This window comes from Pseudophryne corroboree, chromosome 9 (genome assembly GCF_028390025.1).
Source record: "Pseudophryne corroboree isolate aPseCor3 chromosome 9, aPseCor3.hap2, whole genome shotgun sequence".
Classification (NCBI taxonomy): domain Eukaryota; kingdom Metazoa; phylum Chordata; class Amphibia; order Anura; family Myobatrachidae; genus Pseudophryne; species Pseudophryne corroboree.
The window spans coordinates 313853316-313871636 of NC_086452.1; the positions used below are offsets into that span (position 1 = coordinate 313853316).

Sequence of the window (18321 nt, forward strand, 5' to 3'; positions counted from 1 at the left end):
TTGCCTTGGTACTATAGCCCCAATTTCACTTACATTCTATGGGGGACATGGAATGTTGTATAGAGGTGTGTGTATCGGGAAGCCGGCGTTCGGGATCCCGGCGGTCAGCATCTCGATGCCGGGATCCCAGCTGCAGAATGCCAGTGGGTGGGGGCACCACGGGTTCTATTCTCACTCTATGGCTGTCGTGGACACCCACGAGTGGGAATAGTCCCTGCTGGTCAGCATGCCGACCGTCGTGATTCTCAGCGGGCGGGATGTAGGGGGTGGTCTCTTGACCGCTGGCCACATAACCAAATCATGTATAGAGGGTCCATCCAGGAGTTTAGCACTTTCAGAATACTATACTGTATGTTCAAACATCCTCCGTTCTATACAACTACCCAGAATGGAACACCATTTTATTTCTTCCGAGTGACCAAGGAAAAGGAATCTTTTTAAACACAGCTGTTTCAGCTGGTCAGTGATCAGTAGTATCCCACTACTACTATGGCCACACAGGACTGGACATTGCTCCATAGTAATCGTCTTCACTAGACAGAATACTGCCAGAGGCGACATCCTAAAATGTTGGCCATGTTTGTGCCTGACCTGGGCTATTCCAAGACAGCCTAGAACCTCCTCCTTGGCAGACTTTGGTCACAAAGGGAAGCTTGCAAGAAACATAGAGAGGAAACTGCAGGTCCAACTCTCCTCTTGTGTATCCCTGCTGTTGGAAAGTATTTTACTGAGGGAAGGTTTTTCTAAGTGCGTTTCTGCCTCAATAGTCTGCTAGGGTTAATGGAGTGTCACAGTAAAGGTCCAATGGTTCCCTTTCTCGTTCCGATGGTGTACATCACCACCACCTAATGGACTGTCAGATGTGCTAGGCTGATGGATAGCAAAACTACACTCCTGCAGACAATGACAAAGGATCTGTAGTAACCAGCCTGAGCTAGAGCTTTGTGCATGTCTATAACTGAGCAAATACAGTTTGCCATACATACAGCAGTCCTTAGCCTCTATGATAGTTTACTCAAGAGGAGACTGTTTGGGCTCAATGTCTAGCAATGTCAGTCTAAGTCCTCATGAAGATTTCATCATCATTAGTAAAGATCTAGAGTCTAGCTCTACAGACTATGAAACCTCAGACTCCTGTGACAATCCAGTACAAAAAAAAAAAAAAATCAGACTTGGCGACACATCTAAGATGGCAGTGTTTTAACTGTGGTCTGTCCCTAAGTTTTCTATCCTTGTCTATCTGTTCCAGTTCTGACCTCTAATCCATCCTTGGTTATCAGAATTTGTTAGGTAAGGTGCTCCTGCATCAGAAGAGCGCCCGAAGTCCAGCACTAGTATGAGACTTTCCTCCCCTAATAAATTCCCATCCCTCTGACCTTCTGATTGGGGCAGTTATGGCTTACTTATGCTGGCTACCCACTGGTCAAGATATCTGTTCTAACAAATGGACAATATATCGGAAACGGATCGGCTGGGGTGTACACCCAATACATCTGAACAACATTGTTCACAGACATATTGCGTCGGGCCTGCAGAAAGGTTGATGCCGATATATTGGCATGTCTAGCTGTGTGTACGGGCAACCCGCCAACATGAGCCGTATTGACCTATGGCCGAGTTCCTAGACTTTCAGGTATTTCGGAACACCTCGGCACTTCAATTTTTCACCCCTCTACAGCTGATGTTTGGGAAGCAGAGCTTATGCCATCATTTACACTTTCAGTATTCACACGGACACAGATACCCAATTAAAAAAAAGTCTGCTGACCTCTTCTCAAAGTGCAATTGTTTTTTGTTTTCTTTTCTCTTTAAATAGTGCTAGTGTGCTATTGGTCCACTGTCTCTCCCCCCCTCCATTGTCTCAAAACAAACCTTAGCTGACTCCGATTGTGCCTTGCTACTGCGCACAATATGAAGTGCATTTAACCATTTGAGCACTAGGGCTCAGTAACAATACCCCAGCAAAAAAAAAAAAAAAAAAAACCCTGACAGACCCTTCGGCTTCAGCCTAGTCAGCCTTATGGATAAAAGGGCCTTGTTGTGACATCAGGGCAGTCATATCAACCGGCCGATTGGTAAGTGTATGCTTACCAAATCGGCTGGTATGTTGGCGGATCAGCCTTAGTGATGTCCCATAAGATAGTGATCATTCTTTACTTAGGGATTCTTGGGCAATCTGTTGAAAAGTCAAGGTCCTGGTTCAGACCCATGTACAAGACATGGCTCAGACCTTAGAGTCCCATGGGTGGACCATCAAAGGATAGCAGAGGATCAAAAACATAAATAAATGTCACTCATTTTCCAATTGTACTGGACATTTTGTGATCACACAAGCCAAGAGTTAAATTTTCAGATAAATGTGTTACAATGAAGGAAGTGTTAAAACGCTCTTGTTCAAGACACGTACAGTCCTGAGCAAGGGAGCTAAAAATCTCACACAATGACACGGCAGTGGAACACATCAACTGTTGGGAAGGCACAAAGAGCTCCATTGCAATGAGAGATACACCACAAAATGTTCCTGTAGTCTCAGTAGTGGTTCATGTCAGGTGTGGAGAACTGGGAAAAACAATTCTCAGAAAGCATGCCCTACATCCCAAAGAATGATCCTCACATCTGAGACAGACAGATGTCTAGACTACCTGCGTGTGGTTTTAATGGAAGCTATTGTCAATTCCATGGAATTTTCAGATAATTTATTAGTTTCCTCTGAAAAAGGTGAAGTGGTTTGCAAGGGAAAACCATTATATTTAGGGGAATATTGGGTCTACCTCTTTGTTTCCTATGCATTCTTTCCTTTGTAACCATTATAAAATAATAGCATTCCCCACAAATAGAAGTCATAGAAGGGAGGAGGATTTGCATACGAAGACCATAGAGCAGATGTATTAAGTCTGGAGAAGTGATAAAGCAGTGATAAATGCAAGGTGATAACGCACCAGCCAGTCAGCTCTTAACTGTCAATTCACATATTGGAGCATATTGGCTGGTGCATTATCACCTTGCATTTATCACTGATTTATCACTTCTCCAGGCTTAGTACTTCGGCCCCCATATTTGTTAGTGAGGAAAATTTGTAGATGCACCCATTAAACTCAGTGTATCTCTGGATCATTTGTGGGAAAGGTTTATTTCAAGTGCAAAAACTTTTATGTCCTTTAATATCAACTATTATCAGGTGCAATTGTTAATCACCGTATATCCTGAAGATGTGGTCAGGTTTATAGAACAGGGGAAAGAAAAAAGAAGGAACATGGACATGGTGGCCTAGAGTCATCTAACTGTATACAGTCACTGTTACTTACTGGCAGGGGACAACATGTTGGTAGACCCTCCAATTGGGAGAGAGGTGACACCAACTACTGAATCAGCAAATACATTCAAAAGCTTTAAGTACACTTGAGCTTTGGTAAACTCGCTGCAAAACAAGATAAACATGTTAGGTTGAAAAACTCACACTCACAATAACAAAAACTGAAGAAAAATCTTACAGAAGCTACATACAAAATGAATATTGATGTTTCTGCTTTGATTACATTAATTTCCTACACATTTATATGAAGGTCTCAGCAAAAAGGATCATACCAGCTGTCTTCTTCCGTTGTCACTTTACTAGTTTCTGGCTTTGCAAGAGAGAACAATGCTTTCTCCAGCAAGAATTCACAAAAGGCTTGATGGATCTGAGCAAGGGGGTCAACTGTATTTGAGACAAGAAATGAAACCTGATGAATATGTGGATATGGGTAGGTCAATGGAGCTTAGGAGGGTTTGGTCTTAAAAAAACAAACAAAAAAAAAACAAAAAAACACAAGTACAGGATTATAATTGTCCTGTACTGAAAGAACAAAAAAAACCGCAACACTAAACAATGTTATTTTAAATGCTTATTATAGTCATTGGCACTGTTAAATGCAGTTATCGGCATTGTATAGCAGCAAATCTTTAATTTTAAAGGTCATAGTATAAAGTCTGCTGTATTCTCTTCTCTTACCTGGGTTTCTTGAAGAGCTGTACAGAGACTCTTTAGCAGCACTCTTTACTGTCCAATTGGACTTGATGAAGAAATGTTTCCCTAGTGGATGTGAGAGCCACCGTAAGGACTCTGGGAGAGAATCTGTGTCAGTGGAAAGGCTGGTGCTTTGTGCACACCGAAGGAAGTATGCCTAAATAAACAAAGCCACATGAAAAGGAAGCATTTAGCATTATGTCCCAGGACTAAAGGAAGAATTACCTTAAATGTAGCACTATAGTATTCACAGCTGCTGTAATGAATCCTCATTGTATTTTACAATTATTACCAGATGCAATGAAAAAAGGAGATTTTTGTCTTACCTGCTAAATCCTATTTTCTGAAGCCATGGTCGACACTGGGGACAGTGGGTATAGCCAGGCATTCAGTCAGGGCACCAAGGCGTTAAACTTGTGGAGTGCAGCCTGGGAAGTCCCTCCTCCCCTATACCCAGCCTGCCTCAGGCCAGTCAGTTTATTTACTATATACAGGGGTGTATCTACCCATTGGCCAGGATGGCACTCGCCAGGGCGCCAGCTGAGCAGGGGGGCGCCGCCCAACAGTGACACACTCTGCCAACAGGTGGAATCCCTTAAGCTGCAGTGTCTGGCAATACCTGCTGTGCCAAGCTGCCTCGGATGGAGGGCGGAGGATCACTCAGAAGGCAGGAGCTGGCCCCAGTGTCCGGCACCACAATGCACTACAGGGAAGAAACTGAAAATAAACTACAACTCCCAGCAACCCTTTGGTGCGGTGTTGGACACCGATGCCAGCTCCTGCCTGCAGAGCGATCCTCCGCCCTCCATCCCAGACATCTCGGCACAGCAGGTATTGCCAGACACTACGGCTATCTGCTGGGATGTAGTGGGGTGGGGACTGGGGCTGTGTGGGGAGGCTATGTATGTGCTGGGAGTGGGGAAGACTACTGCTACAGTATGTGCTAAGTGCGGACTACAGCTGGGAGGAGGATGGGGACTATGGCTATGTGCAGGAAGGGGGACTATGGCTATCTATGCTGGCAGGGAACTATTGTTATGTGATGGAAGGGGTGGGGACTACTGTATGACTGTGTTGGGAGAGGTGGAGACTACGGCTATGTGCTTGGGGGACTACGGCTATTGCTTGGAAAGGTGTGGAGGCTATCGCTATTTACTGGGAGGGGACTACGGCTATGTGCTGGGAGGGGGATGGGGACTATGACTATGTGCTGGGAGGTGGGAAATAACTACGTGCTGTGTTCTGGTGGGGGCTATGTGCTGAGGGGGGACTACAGCTATGTATGTTTGAATAAATAAGATTTTACTCACCGGTAAATCTATTTCTCGTAGTCCGTAGTGGATGCTGGGGACTCCGTAAGGACCATGGGGAATAGACGGGCTCCGCAGGAGACTGGGCACTCTAAGAAAGATTTAGTACTACTGGTGTGCACTGGCTCCTCCCTCTATGCCCCTCCTCCAGACCTCAGTTAAGGAAACTGTGCCCGGAAGAGCTGACATTACAAGGAAAGGATTTTGGAATCCAGGGTAAGACTTATACCAGCCACACCAATCACACCGTATAACTTGTGATAACATACCCAGTCAACAGTATGAACAACAACAGAGCATCAGACAAACCTGATACAACCATAACATAACCCTTATTTAAGCAATAACTATATACAAGTATTGCAGAAGAAGTCCGCACTTGGGACGGGCGCCCAGCATCCACTACGGACTACGAGAAATAGATTTACCGGTGAGTAAAATCTTATTTTCTCTAACGTCCTAGTGGATGCTGGGGACTCCGTAAGGACCATGGGGATTATACCAAAACTCCCAAACGGGCGGGAGAGTGCGGATGACTCTGCAGCACCGAATGAGTAAACACAAGGTCCTCCTCAGCCAGGGTATCAAACTTGTAGAACTTTGCAAAAGTGTTTGAACCCGATCAAGTAGCTGCTCGGCAAAGCTGTAATGCCGAGACCCCTCGGGCAGCCGCCCAAGAAGAGCCCACCTTCCTTGTGGAATGGGCTTTTACTGATTTTGGAGGCGGCAAGCCAGCCGCAGAATGAGCCTGCTGAATCGTGGTACAGATCCAGCGAGCAATAGTCAACTTTGAAGCAGGAGCACCCAGCCTGTTGGATGCATACAGGATAAACGGCGAGTCAGTTTTCCTGACTCCAGCCGTTCTGGCTACACAAATCTTCAAAGCCCCGACTACATCTAGTAACTTGGAATCCTCCAAGTCACGAGTAGCCGCAGGCACCACAATAGGTTGGTTCAAATGAAAAGATGACACCACCTTTGGCAGAAATTGCGGACGAGTCCGTAATTCTGCCCTGTCCATATGGAAAACCAGATGGGGGCTTTTACATGACAAAGCCGCCAATTCTGACACACGCCTAGCCGAAGCTAAGGCCAATAGCATGACCACTTTCCACGTGAGATATTTTAACTCCACGGTCTTAAGTGGCTCAAACCAGTGAGATTTCAGGAAACTCAACACCACGTTAAGATCCCAAGGTGCCACTGGTGGCACAAAAGGGGTCTGAATATGCAGCACTCCCTTTACAAACGTCTGAAATTCAGGTAGAGAAGCTAGTTTTTTATGAAAGAAAATGGATAGGGCTGAAATCTGGACCTTAATGGACCACAATTTTAGGCCCAAAGTCACTCCCGACTGTAGGAAGTGAAGGAAACGGCCCAGCTGGAATTCCTCTGTAGAGGCATTCCTGGCCTCACACCAAGCAACATATTTTCGCCGTATACGGTGATAATGTTTAGCCATCACGTCCTTCCTAGCCTTTATCAGCGTAGGAATAACCTCATCCGGAATCCCTTTTTTTTTTTACTAGGATCCGGCGCGTTCAACCGCCATGCCGTCAAACGCAGCTGCGGTAAGTCTTGGAACAGACAAGGTCCCTGCTGCAACAGATCCTGCCCTAGAGGCAGAGGCCAAGGGTCCTCTGTGAGCATTTCTTGCAGCTCTAGATACCAAGTCCTTCTTGGCCAATCCGGAACAATGAGTATTGTTCTCACTCCTCTTTTCCTTATGATTTTCAGCACCTTGGGTAAGAGAGGAAGAGGAGGAAACGCATAAACCGACTGGAACATCCACGGTGTCACCAGTGCGTCTACAGCTATCGCCTGAGAGTCTCTTGACCTGGTGCAGTACCTCTGTAGCTTTTTGTTGAGGCGGGATGCCATCATGTCCACCTGTGGCAGTTCCCACCGACCTACAATCTGCGCGAAGACTTCTTGATGAAGTCCCCCCTCTCGCGGGTGGAGGTCGTGCCTGCTGAGGAAGTCTGCTTCCCAGTTGTCCACTCCCGGAATGAACACTGCTGACAGTGCTTGTACGTGATTCTCTGCCCATCGAAGAATTCTGGTGGCTTCCGCCATCGCCACCCTGCTCCTTGTGCCGCCTTGGCGGTTTACATGAGCCACTGCGGTGATGTTGTCCGATTGAATCAGCACCGATTGGTTGCGAAGCAGGGTCTCCGCTTGACTTAGGGCGTTGTATATGGCCCTTAGTTCCAGGATATTGATGTGAAGGCAAGTCTCCTGACTTGACCACAGCCCTTGGAAACTTTTTCCCTGAGTGACTGCCCCCCAGCATCCGTGGTCACCAGGACCCAGTCCTGAATGCCGAACCTGCGGCCCTCGAGAAGGTGAGTACTCTGCAGCCACCACAGGAGAGACACCCTGGCCCCGGGGGATAGGGTGATTAACCGATGCATCTAAAGATGTGATCCGGACCACTTTGTCCAGTAAGTCTCCCTGATAGCAGCAGCAGACAGTGCTGGCCCCAGGCAGCAGCATCAACAATGGTGAGTTGGACTGCTGGGGGCATATCTGGCACTATGGGGGCGTACCTGGCACCATGGGGGCATATCTGGCAACATGGGGGAATATGTGTATCTGGCACCGTGGGGGCATATCTGGCACTGTGGGGCATATCTAGCACCGTGGGGTCATGTGTATCTGGCAATGTGGGGGCATATCTAGCACCGTGGGGGCATGTGTGTATCTGGCACTATTGGGGCATATGTTTATCTGGCACTGCACTATTGGGATCATATGTGTATCACGCCCCCATTTTCATTGGCCATACTCCATGTGGCATGTTTCCACACCCATTTTTTTGGTGTGGGCGCGACGAAGGTGCGCGCACACAGCACCACTAAGATATTTTCTACTTGCACCACTTGGTAGTGCGCTGCACTGCACTTCTTTGCACTACTATTTGATTATACTGCCTGGCCTTGGATGGTGTTGCCTCCTCAGCCAGGCCAGGCACTGCTGATGTCTCCTCAGTGTTATAAGAATTACTCTGTGGGCATAATGTGTAAAAGGTACTGCTACTGTGTGGGCATGATGTGTATAAGGGTTACTACTGTGTAGCGTAATTTGAATTGGGGGAACTATTGTATGGTCATGCCCCTTTCCCACAAGATCATGTCGCTTTTTTGCACATGCACCTTCCTTATTTCAAATATGGGGGGCGCCAGTCGCTGACTTTGCAAGAGACGCCAAGACCCCTAGCTACACCTCTGACTATATAAGCCAGGTACAGGAAAGGAAGGAAGAAAGAATAAGAGAACCCGCACCCATACAACCCAGATATAAATAGGGGAACATGTCCGGAAACACTGTCGCGAGGAGCAAAAGGGCCCAGTGTCGACCATGGCTTCAGAAAAAACGGATTTAACAGGTAAGACAAAAATCTCCTTTTTTTCAGTCAGCCAATGGTCTGACACTGGGGACAGTGGGACGTCCCAAAGCTGTCCTGTTACGGGCGGGAATGCTCCCGAGCTGCACTAAGGACCCGACGCCCAAAGGTTGCATCAGCCGAGGTGAAGGTGTTGTACCTATAGAACCGAAGAAAGGTATGAGCCGAAGACCAAGTCGCTTTTCTGCCAAAGCCCCAAGGCGCGCCGCCCAGGAAGTGCCAACTGATCTCGTGGAATGGGCCGTGACAGATGCCGGAATCGGCTTCCCAGCCAACAGGTAACCCTGTCGGACCGCAACTCTCAACCATCTAGCAATGGTCTGCTTGGAGGCTGGCCAGCCCCTTTTATGCTCATCATAAAGGACACAGAATCTGTTTTTCGAAAAGCACTAGTGCGTTGCACATAAGTACGTAAAGCCCTGTCCACATCCTGTATGGCCATGGCGGATTTGTTATCTGAGGAATCCGAAGGAGAATAGGCAGGTACCACTATTTCCGGATTGATATGAAAACTAGAGACAACCTTAGGGAGGTAATCAAGGCGTGTACGCAGAACCGCCCTATTTGGATGGATAATGAGACAGAGCTCCCAAATCCAAAAATCGGCATGCTGAGGCGATGGGAAGCAAAAATGCCGTCTTCCAGGTGAGCCAGTGAAGATCAACCGTTTCTAGAGGCTCAAATGGAGCCTTCTGTAGAGTTCGAAGGACCAAGGACAAATCCCCTGGGGTAAATTGGAGGTACATAAGGTGGTTGAATATGAAGAAGAGCCCCTTGCAGAAATGTGTGAACAGCGGAACATCGAGCCACCCTGGAACAAAACGGACAGAGCGGAAACCTGTATCTTAAGAGGAGCTAGGAGAAGTCCAGCGTCTAACCCAGACTGTAGGAAAGCCAAGAGTCGGGAAAGACTATATCGGAGAGGGTCCAGGCAGGGAGCAGCGCACCACGTAAAATAGATGCGCCACACGCGATAGTAAATCCACGTTGTGGACAGTATCCTAGCAGAGATATAGTATTGACAACCTTAGAAGAGAAACCCCTAGCTCTCAAAACCGACCGTTCAAATGCCAACCCGTCAAATTCAGACGGTGAAGATCCGGATGCATACTAGAGCCCTCAGACAGTAAGTCTGGTCGTTGAGGGAGGTGCCATGGTGGAAATATGGAGAGGGTGAGTAGATCGACATACCAAACCCTGTTCGGCCAGTAGGGAGCGATCAGAATCGCTGTTACAGTTTCTAATTTGAGCTTGCGAAGAACCCTCTGGAGAAGAGCCACAGGCGGGAAGAGACACACCATTTGAAAGGGCCAAGGCACCGCCAGGGCGTCTATGAGATACGCGTCCGGGTCCCTTGTCTGTGCTCAGTAAAGGGGAAACTTGTGGTTGTACCGGGAAGCGAACAGATCGATCTGAGGGTGGACCAGCGAGCGACCAGCATCTGGAATACCCGGGTATGGATAGACCACTCGCCTGAGTGTACATACTGTCTGCTGATGAAGTCTGCTTCCCAACTCAACACTCCCGGAATGTAGACCGCGGAAATGGCTGGAAGATTTTTTCCACCCATCGCAGAATGCGGCTGACCTCCTCCATGGCTGCCAGACTGCGAGTGCCGCCTTGGTGGTTTATGTATGCCACAGCGGTTGCGTTTGTCAGACTGGATTTTCAAGGGACGGTGATGTAATGATGTGCCCGCTTGAGACCGCGCTCTGAAAACCGCTCGCAGTTCCAGAACATTGATGGAGAGCTTGCTCTCTTGACATGTCCATCGATCCTGAAAGAAACGATCTTCCACCACAGTGCCCCATCTGCGTAGACTGGCATCTGTCGTGAGGATGACCCAAGCAAGAATGCAGAAGGCGCGACCTTTGGTCAAGTGGGACGTGTGAAGCCACCACAGGAGCGATAAACGGGTGTCCCTGGAAAGGCTGATCCTCTGAGATTTGAGATGCAGCGGGGAGTGATCCCTGTTCTGCAGGAGTTCCAGTTGAAATGGCCTGGAGTGAAACTGCAAACTCCACCATCTCGAAGCAAGAGACCATCTTTCCCAGAAGTCGCATGCAAAAGTGAATTGAGACAGTTCTTTGAGCCAGGAAGGTTCGAATCATCTCCTGGATGGCTCTCCGCTTGTCATCTGGGAGAAAAATTCTCTGTGCTTCAGAATCCAATAGTGCTCCCAAATGAATCATGCGTTGAGATGGGGTGAGGCTGGATTTCCGCCAATTGATCAGCCAGCCGTGTGACTGAAAAAACGTCAGAGTGGTAAGATGTGATCCTGAACACTGGCCTGAGATTGTGCCATCAGAAAGAGATCGTCCAGGAAAGGGAGGATGCCGATTCCCTGCAACCGCAGCTGGGCCGTCATTACTGCCATCAACTTGGTGAACACTCGCGGTGCCGTGGAGAGTCCGAACGGCAATGCCTGGTACTGGTAATGATCTTGTTGAATTGTAAGACGGAGAAATTTCTGGTGACTTTTCCGTATAGGGATGTGCAGATATGCATCCTGGACGTCTAAAGAGGCCACAAAGTCTCCCTATTCCAAGGCCTGTATGATGGATCTGAGAGATTCCATGCGAAACCTAGGGACTCTGAGAAACCGACTGAGGGTTTGTAAATTGAGTATAGGACGGAAGGAAACATCCGGCTTTAGAACGAGGAACAGGTTTGAATAAAAACCTGTACCACGTTGATGCACTGGAACCGGAACAATGACCTCCCGTGATAGTAGGGATTGAACTGAGTGCTGGAGTGCCGTAGCCTTGCCAAGGTCTTTAGGCAGACCAGTGGGAAAGAATCGTCTGGAGGGAGGAGGGGCTGATTATAAATGTGAGGGCATAACCGTTAGATACGATGCCCGTAATCCAGGCATCTGATGTTGTCTGCTCCCAGACCTCTGCGAAGGAGACGACTGCCCACCTCGGAGGCCTCCAGGGGGGAGAACATGCAGTGATGCTGTAGTCTTTTCGTCCGGCTTAGGAGCCTGACGTTTTCCAGACCAGGCTTGGTGTCCCTTTGCCTTTGCGGGTTTAGCAAAGGAAGCTTGGAAACGGGAAGACTGCTGACCCCGGGTCTTTCCTTGCGGCCGAAAGTAACGAAAGGTAGGAGATTTAGATTTCAGTGCAGCGGAGGGAAGAAAAGCAGTCTTGGAAGCTGCCACTGTGGCTACAATTTTGTTCAGCTCCTAGCCGAAGAGTACCTCCCCTGAAATGGGTAGGGACTCTAATGCCTTTTTAGAATTTTCATCCTTGCGCCAAGAGCGTAACCAAAAGGGCACGTCTAGCATTTACCGATGAAGCCAAAATCTTGGAAGAAAACGTGCCTGCATCCAGCACTGCTTCTCCTAAGAAAGTGTTTACCTCCCTAATATTGTCAATATATTTGATGAGGTCAGAGCATCGCAAGTTTGACTGTAAACACTCCATCAAGACATCCAACCAACTGCCAATAGCCACAGAAACCCAGGCTGAAGCTATAAACAGGCCTGAGAGCCGCTCTAGCATTGGAGTAGATGGACTTCAGGAAATGCTTCAGTTTCGTGTCTGTAGGTTCCTTTAGAGATTTTACGTCTGGTATTGGAAGGGTGGAAGACTTAACCAGGCGGGCCCACAGGTGGCAGAGTTTCCCACATTTTTTGGCAAGATTCCGCATGGGATAAAATATACGTTACGGTAAGAACTTACAGTTGATAATGAGCAACAGGGCTGGGGGCAGAGCTACGGGATATCCCCACCTTCCCTGGAGCCTTCACAGGGACCATTCACACCATGTAATGTCCCTGGTGGCCTGGTGGTAGCTGAAGAGAGGACCCAGTGCCACTGCCAGGAACCGCTGAAGCTGCCTCTCCCCAGCGGTGTTCGCCGCGCTGACGGTCTCCTTACCTGTAACTCTGTCTGCTGCGGCTGATCCCGATGCCTGGGAGGTGCTGGGGCGGCTGGCCGTGGAGACCGGGATCCGACTGCAGAGCGGAGCGGTGAAGCAGGCAGCGGTAGCGCTAATAGCGCTAGCCGCTGTCTAAAAGTGAAAGTAAAAATAGGATTTTAATACCTACCGGTAAATCCTTTTCTCTTAGTCCGTAGAGAATGCTGGGGACACCATAAGAACCATGGGGTATAGACGGGATCCGCAGGAGACATGGGGACTTTAAGACTTTGAATGGGTGTGAACTGGCTCCTCCCTCTATGCCCCTCCTCCAGACTCGTTATAGGAACTGTGCCCAGGGAGACGGACATTTCGAGGAAAGGAATTATTGTTAAACTAAGGTGAGATACATACCAGCTCACACCTCAACACGCCGTACAACAGGTCATTCAACAGAACTCCAGTCAACGGCATGAACAACGTCAGCAACAGGCTGACTATAACATAACACAACCCGTGTGTAAACATAACTAATAACTGCAGATAGAGTCCGCACTGGGACGGGCGCCCAGCATCCTCTACGGACTAAGAGAAAAGGATTTACCGGTAGGTATTAAAATCCTATTTTTTCATACGTCCTAGAGGATGCTGGGGACACTATAAGAACCATGGTGTTTATACCAAAGCTCTAAAACGGGCGGGAGAGTGCGGATGACTCTGCAGCACCGATTGACCAAACATGAGGTCCTCAACAGCCAGGGTATCCAGCTAGTAAAATTTTGCAAAAGTGTTTGAACCCAAGTAGCTGCTCGGCAGAGTTGTAATGCGGAGACTCCACGGGCATCCGCCCAGGATGAGCCCACTTTTCTGGTAGAGTGGGCCTTCACTGATTTTGGTAACGGCAATCCAGCCGTAGAATGAGCATGCTGAATCGTATTACAGATCCTGCGTGCAATAGTTTGCTTGGAAGCAGGCGTTCCAATCTTGTTGGCAGCATACAGGATAAACAGAGCTTCCGTTTTCCTAAGTTGAGCCGTTCTGGCGACATAAATCTTCAAGGCTCTGACAACATCGAGAGATTTAGACTCCGCAAAGGCGTCAGTAGCCACTGGTACCACAATAGGCTGGTTCATGTGGAACGATGAAACCACCTTCGGCAGAAATTGTTGACGAGTCCTCAACTCCGCTCTCTTCATGGAAGATAAAATAAGGACTCGTGAGACAAAGCCGCTAACTCAGACACCCGCCTTGCGGATGCTAAGGCCAATAGCATGACCACTTTCCAAGTGAGAAATTTCAACTCAACCTTCTGTAAAAGGTTCAAACCAATGTGATTGAAGGAAATGCAACACCACGTTAAGATCCCATGGTGCCACTGGGGGCACAAATGGAGGTTGGATGTGCAAAACTCCTTTCACGAAAGTCTGAACTTCTGGAAAGAAGGCCAATTGTTTTTGAAAGAAAACCGATAAGGCCGAAATTTGTACTTTAATCGAGCCTAACTTTAGGCCCGCATCCACACCTGCTTGCAGGAAATGGAGAAAACGCCCCAGCTGAAATTCTTCCGTAGGAGCCTTCTTGGATTCACACCAAGACACATATTTTCTCCAAATACGGTGATAATGTTTAGACGTTACTCCTTTTCTAGCCTGAAGAAGTGTTGGAATAACTTCACTGGGAATACCCTTTCTCTTACGTCCTAGAGGATGCTGGGGACTCCAAAAGGACCATGGGGTATAGACGGGATCCGCAGGAGCTTGGGCACACTATAAAGACTTAAGCTGGGTGTGAACTGGCTCCTCCCTCTATGCCCCTCCTCCAGACCTCAGTTAGACTTTGTGCCCAGGACTGACTGGACACACACTAGGGGAGCTCTACAGAGTTTCTCTGCAAAGACTTTTGTTAGGTTTTTATTTTCAGGGAGACCTACTGGCTACAGGCTCTCTACATCGTGGGACTGAGGGGAGAGAAGTCAGACCTACTTCTTCTTAGTTAAGGGCTCTGCTTCTTAGGCTACTGGACACCATTAGCTCCAGAGGGTTCGATCACTTGGTTCGCCTAGCTGCTTGTTCCCGGAGCCGCGCCGTCACCCCCCTCACAGAAGCCAGAAGAAAGAAGCCGGGTGAGTATGAGAAGTACAGAAGACTTCAGTGACGGCAGAAGACTTCAGTAACGGAAGGTACAGCGCTGCGCTCCATGCTCTCACACGCTTCACCAACGGCACTCACAGGGTAGCAGTTACTGAGGTTTTTTAGTGGTAAAAGAAGGCTATACGGTGTCCGATCGCCGTATAGAGCACCCCCGCCACTTTGCAAGTTCAAATTTTAGCGGGCTACAGCGCGCCGGGAAGGGGGCGGGGCTTAGCCGCATATTGCTCACAAGCGCCATCTTCTCCTATTCTTACAGCGCTGCAGAGACGTTGCCCGGACCTCCGAGCTCCCGCAAGTACTTGGGGAGGGAAAACCGGGGAAGGGGGGGGGGGGGGGCACTTAAATTTGGTGCTTTTCAAGTTATATTGTCGGCGCTGACCATATTACTAACTTCTGTTAGTATATGGGCTCTGGAGTGTGAGCTGGCATACTCTCTCTGTGTTCTCCCTAAGGGCTTCTCTGTGGGTCTGTTCCCGGGTTTGTGGACTGTGCGAGTGTGTCGGCAGGAGGTGTCGACATGTCTGAGCCTGGGTGTTCCTCCCCAGAGGAAGTTATGGGGGCTGCAGAGAAAGATTTAAGTATGTGTCTGTCGGCACAGCCGACTGCTGATTGGATGACTATGCTGAGTACACTGAATACGAATGTGGCTTTATTGTCAAAGAGACTAGATAAATCTGATTCTCAGACACAAACATGGAGACAGTCGGTGGAGGACGCATTGTCTCAGGTACAAACAGTCTCAGAGTCACAGAAGCGTGCTTTTAACCAGATGGCAGATACAGATACCGACACGGACTCAGACTCCGATGTCGATTTGAATGAGGCTTCTTTGCATCCACGGGTTGTCAAGAGTATTCAGTACATGATTATAGCCATTAAAGATGTTTTACGTATATCTCAGGAACCTGCCGTTCCTGACACAAGGGTTTGTTTATTTAAAGGGAAAAGACCTGAGGTAAAATTTCCTCCATCTCATGAAATGAATGAGCTTTGTGAAAAGGCTTAGGAGTCGCCTGAAAAACGGTGGCAGATTCCCAAGCGGATTTTGATGGCATATCCTTTCCCCTCTGACGATAGGGACAAATGGGAGTCGTCTCCAAATGTGGATAAAGCTCTCTCACGCTTGTCCAAGAAGGTGGCGCTTCCATCTCCTGACACGGCTGCTCTCAAGGATCCGGCGGATCGCAAGCTGGAGACGACATTGAAGTCCATTTTCGTCAATACTGGTGCATTGCTCAGACCAGCTGTGGCGTCGATATGGGTGAGTAGTGCTATTGCAAAGTGGGCTGAAAATTTGGCTTCTGATATGGATGCTCTTGATAAAGATAATATTCTTTTGACTCTTGGTTATATCAAGGACGCTGCAGATTACCTAAAGGATGCGGCGAGGGATGTTGGCCTCTTGGGATCGAGAGCCAATGCCATGGCGATTTCGGCCAGGAGGGCGCTGTGGATTCACCAATGGAATGCTGATGCTGACTCCAAGAAGAAAATGGAAGCTCTCCCTTTTAAAGGTAGTGTCTTGTTCGGTGACGGCCTGGCTGACCTGGTGTCGACCGCTACGGCGGGTAAGTCATCTTTTCTCCCATATGTTTCCACACAACAGAAAAAGGTGCCCCATCAGCAGATGCAGTCCTTTCGGCCTAATAAGTACAAAAAAGGTAAGGGCTCGTCCTTCCTCGCTTCATAGGGTAGAGTTAGGGGAAGGAAGTCGCCTGCAGTGTCAGGCACCCAGGACCAAAAGTCCTCCCCTGCCTCTACCAAGTCCACCGCATGACGCTGGGGCTCCCCTGGGGGAGTCCCTACCGGTGGGGGGCCGTCTCCAATTCTTCAGTCAGGTCTGGGTTCGTTCGGTCCTGGATCCTTGGGTCTTAGACATAGTGTCCCAAGGGTACAGACTGGAGTTTCAGGAGATGCCCCCCAACCGTTTTTTCATGTCGGCTTTGCCAACTTCTCTTCCCGAAAGAGAGGTGGTGAGGGATGCGATACAAAAGTTGTGTCAACAGAAGGTCGTGGTGGCGGTTTCCCCGTCAGATTGGGGGAAAGGGTTCTGTCAAAGTCAGAAAAATGTCTCAATGCACGTTGCCATATTTGCACCGCACACTGGTCCGTGCTGCGCATGCGTACGCTCTCCCGTGGAAGCGCATACCCGCAATAGCGTGCACTCGCACGCGCGGTATGCGCATTTACGGTAGAGTTTATGTGATCGTAGCGTGCGACTCATTAGTTACAAATGTTCACAATTAATGTAGTTTATAGATCATGATCCCTTTGATAGTTTCTGTAAGTTTGGTTAAAGTACAATGTCCCAGAGCTGAGGAATCCCTCTTTGCATCGTACGAAGGGTCTAACAGGAATCATATTGCAGTGTTTGGTACCCATCGGAAGAGTATTTAATTAGCAATATTCCGGTGTTGGTTTGGAGCGTATTAATCGCTCGTGCGAATAGTTATGGACATAAGAAGTTTATGTCCATTTCTATGATTTACACATACTCAGGTATGCGGCGGGAAACCCAGTTTCCCACCCACCTGAGCTGTTGGAAATCGTCACAGCCCACCTGTATGAATCACCCTATGACCTTTTGTTATGATGCAGGGCCGAATTCCTTCGGCCAATGGACAATGGGATTGTAGGGACTAGGAGATTGCATTGTGTGTGGGGCATAAATAGGCAGGCCGACCATATCCAAACTCACTCTCTCATCAACGGTTATCTGCTGATAATCGGGAGCTGGATATCGAGGCGCTGGCGATCATACCCTTTGTGCGTAAGTTCTCTCCATAATCATTGTCTTTCTGCGAGCCAATTTCTCTCTCTCTCTCTCTCTATCTCTCTCTCTCCTCTTTTCTCTTAAATACCTTATAGTATTATAGTATGGTATTGTATTTCATTTAGGTCAGCGTAGTATTGTCTTATTGTATTTATTGTTTAGTTCTGTGGTTAGGAGGTCTCTGTTATATTGTAGCGTATCATATGTACTGTTATCCCCTTTTACAAGTATATTAGATATAATACAGTTAATAGGCTTTGGAAACCTAAACCAGTATCAGTGTATTTACTATAGTGTTAAGTGTTCACTTGAGCGTCGGTGACGCTCAATCAGCTTTGTAGTTAGTCAGGTTACACAAGGTTGCATTTACACCCTGTACTCACATTAAGGCATTCTGTGTGTTTCATCGGTATAAGGTTTAACATAAAGGTATAGTGTTGTGAGCGTCTGCATCGCTGGTGACCTCCTCGTGGTCTCTAGCGTACGCTACGTTACAGCGAATCTTTCCCCTAGACATAACCAATAACGTGTCCTGTGATCCCTGGGCCGTGAGCGAACGTGACGCCTGAGCGTCTCGCCTACGGCTGAGCGATCGTTACGCAACTAGCGTACCATTACGGTACTTCTTAAGTAAACAGCGTACAGTGTTCTTAGCTTCAAAAAGGGTTGTTATACGACAAAGGAATTTAGCATTGTCAATTGCGGGCTCGTCCGGTCCTTTTCACATCTGCACTAGGTAGATCAGCAGACATTATCCCTCCAGCAAAGGGTGGGAGGTTGTCTCACAGTGCTGACGGGATAAGCGTCTGCTT

At 48.2% G+C, this 18321-nt stretch overlaps 1 protein-coding gene across 1 annotated transcript in view; it reads right to left on the minus strand.

Annotated features, from left to right (window-relative positions):
- Positions 1-18321, minus strand: part of SREBF2 (sterol regulatory element binding transcription factor 2) — a 269968-nt gene that overhangs the window by 36536 nt on the left and 215111 nt on the right. The window contains exons 12-14 of the mRNA XM_063940441.1: positions 3992-4163; positions 3586-3697; positions 3306-3418 (exon numbers count right to left, since the gene is read on the minus strand). Of these exons, the coding sequence (XP_063796511.1) occupies positions 3306-3418; positions 3586-3697; positions 3992-4163 (397 nt within the window). The remainder of the gene's footprint in view (positions 1-3305; positions 3419-3585; positions 3698-3991; positions 4164-18321) is intronic.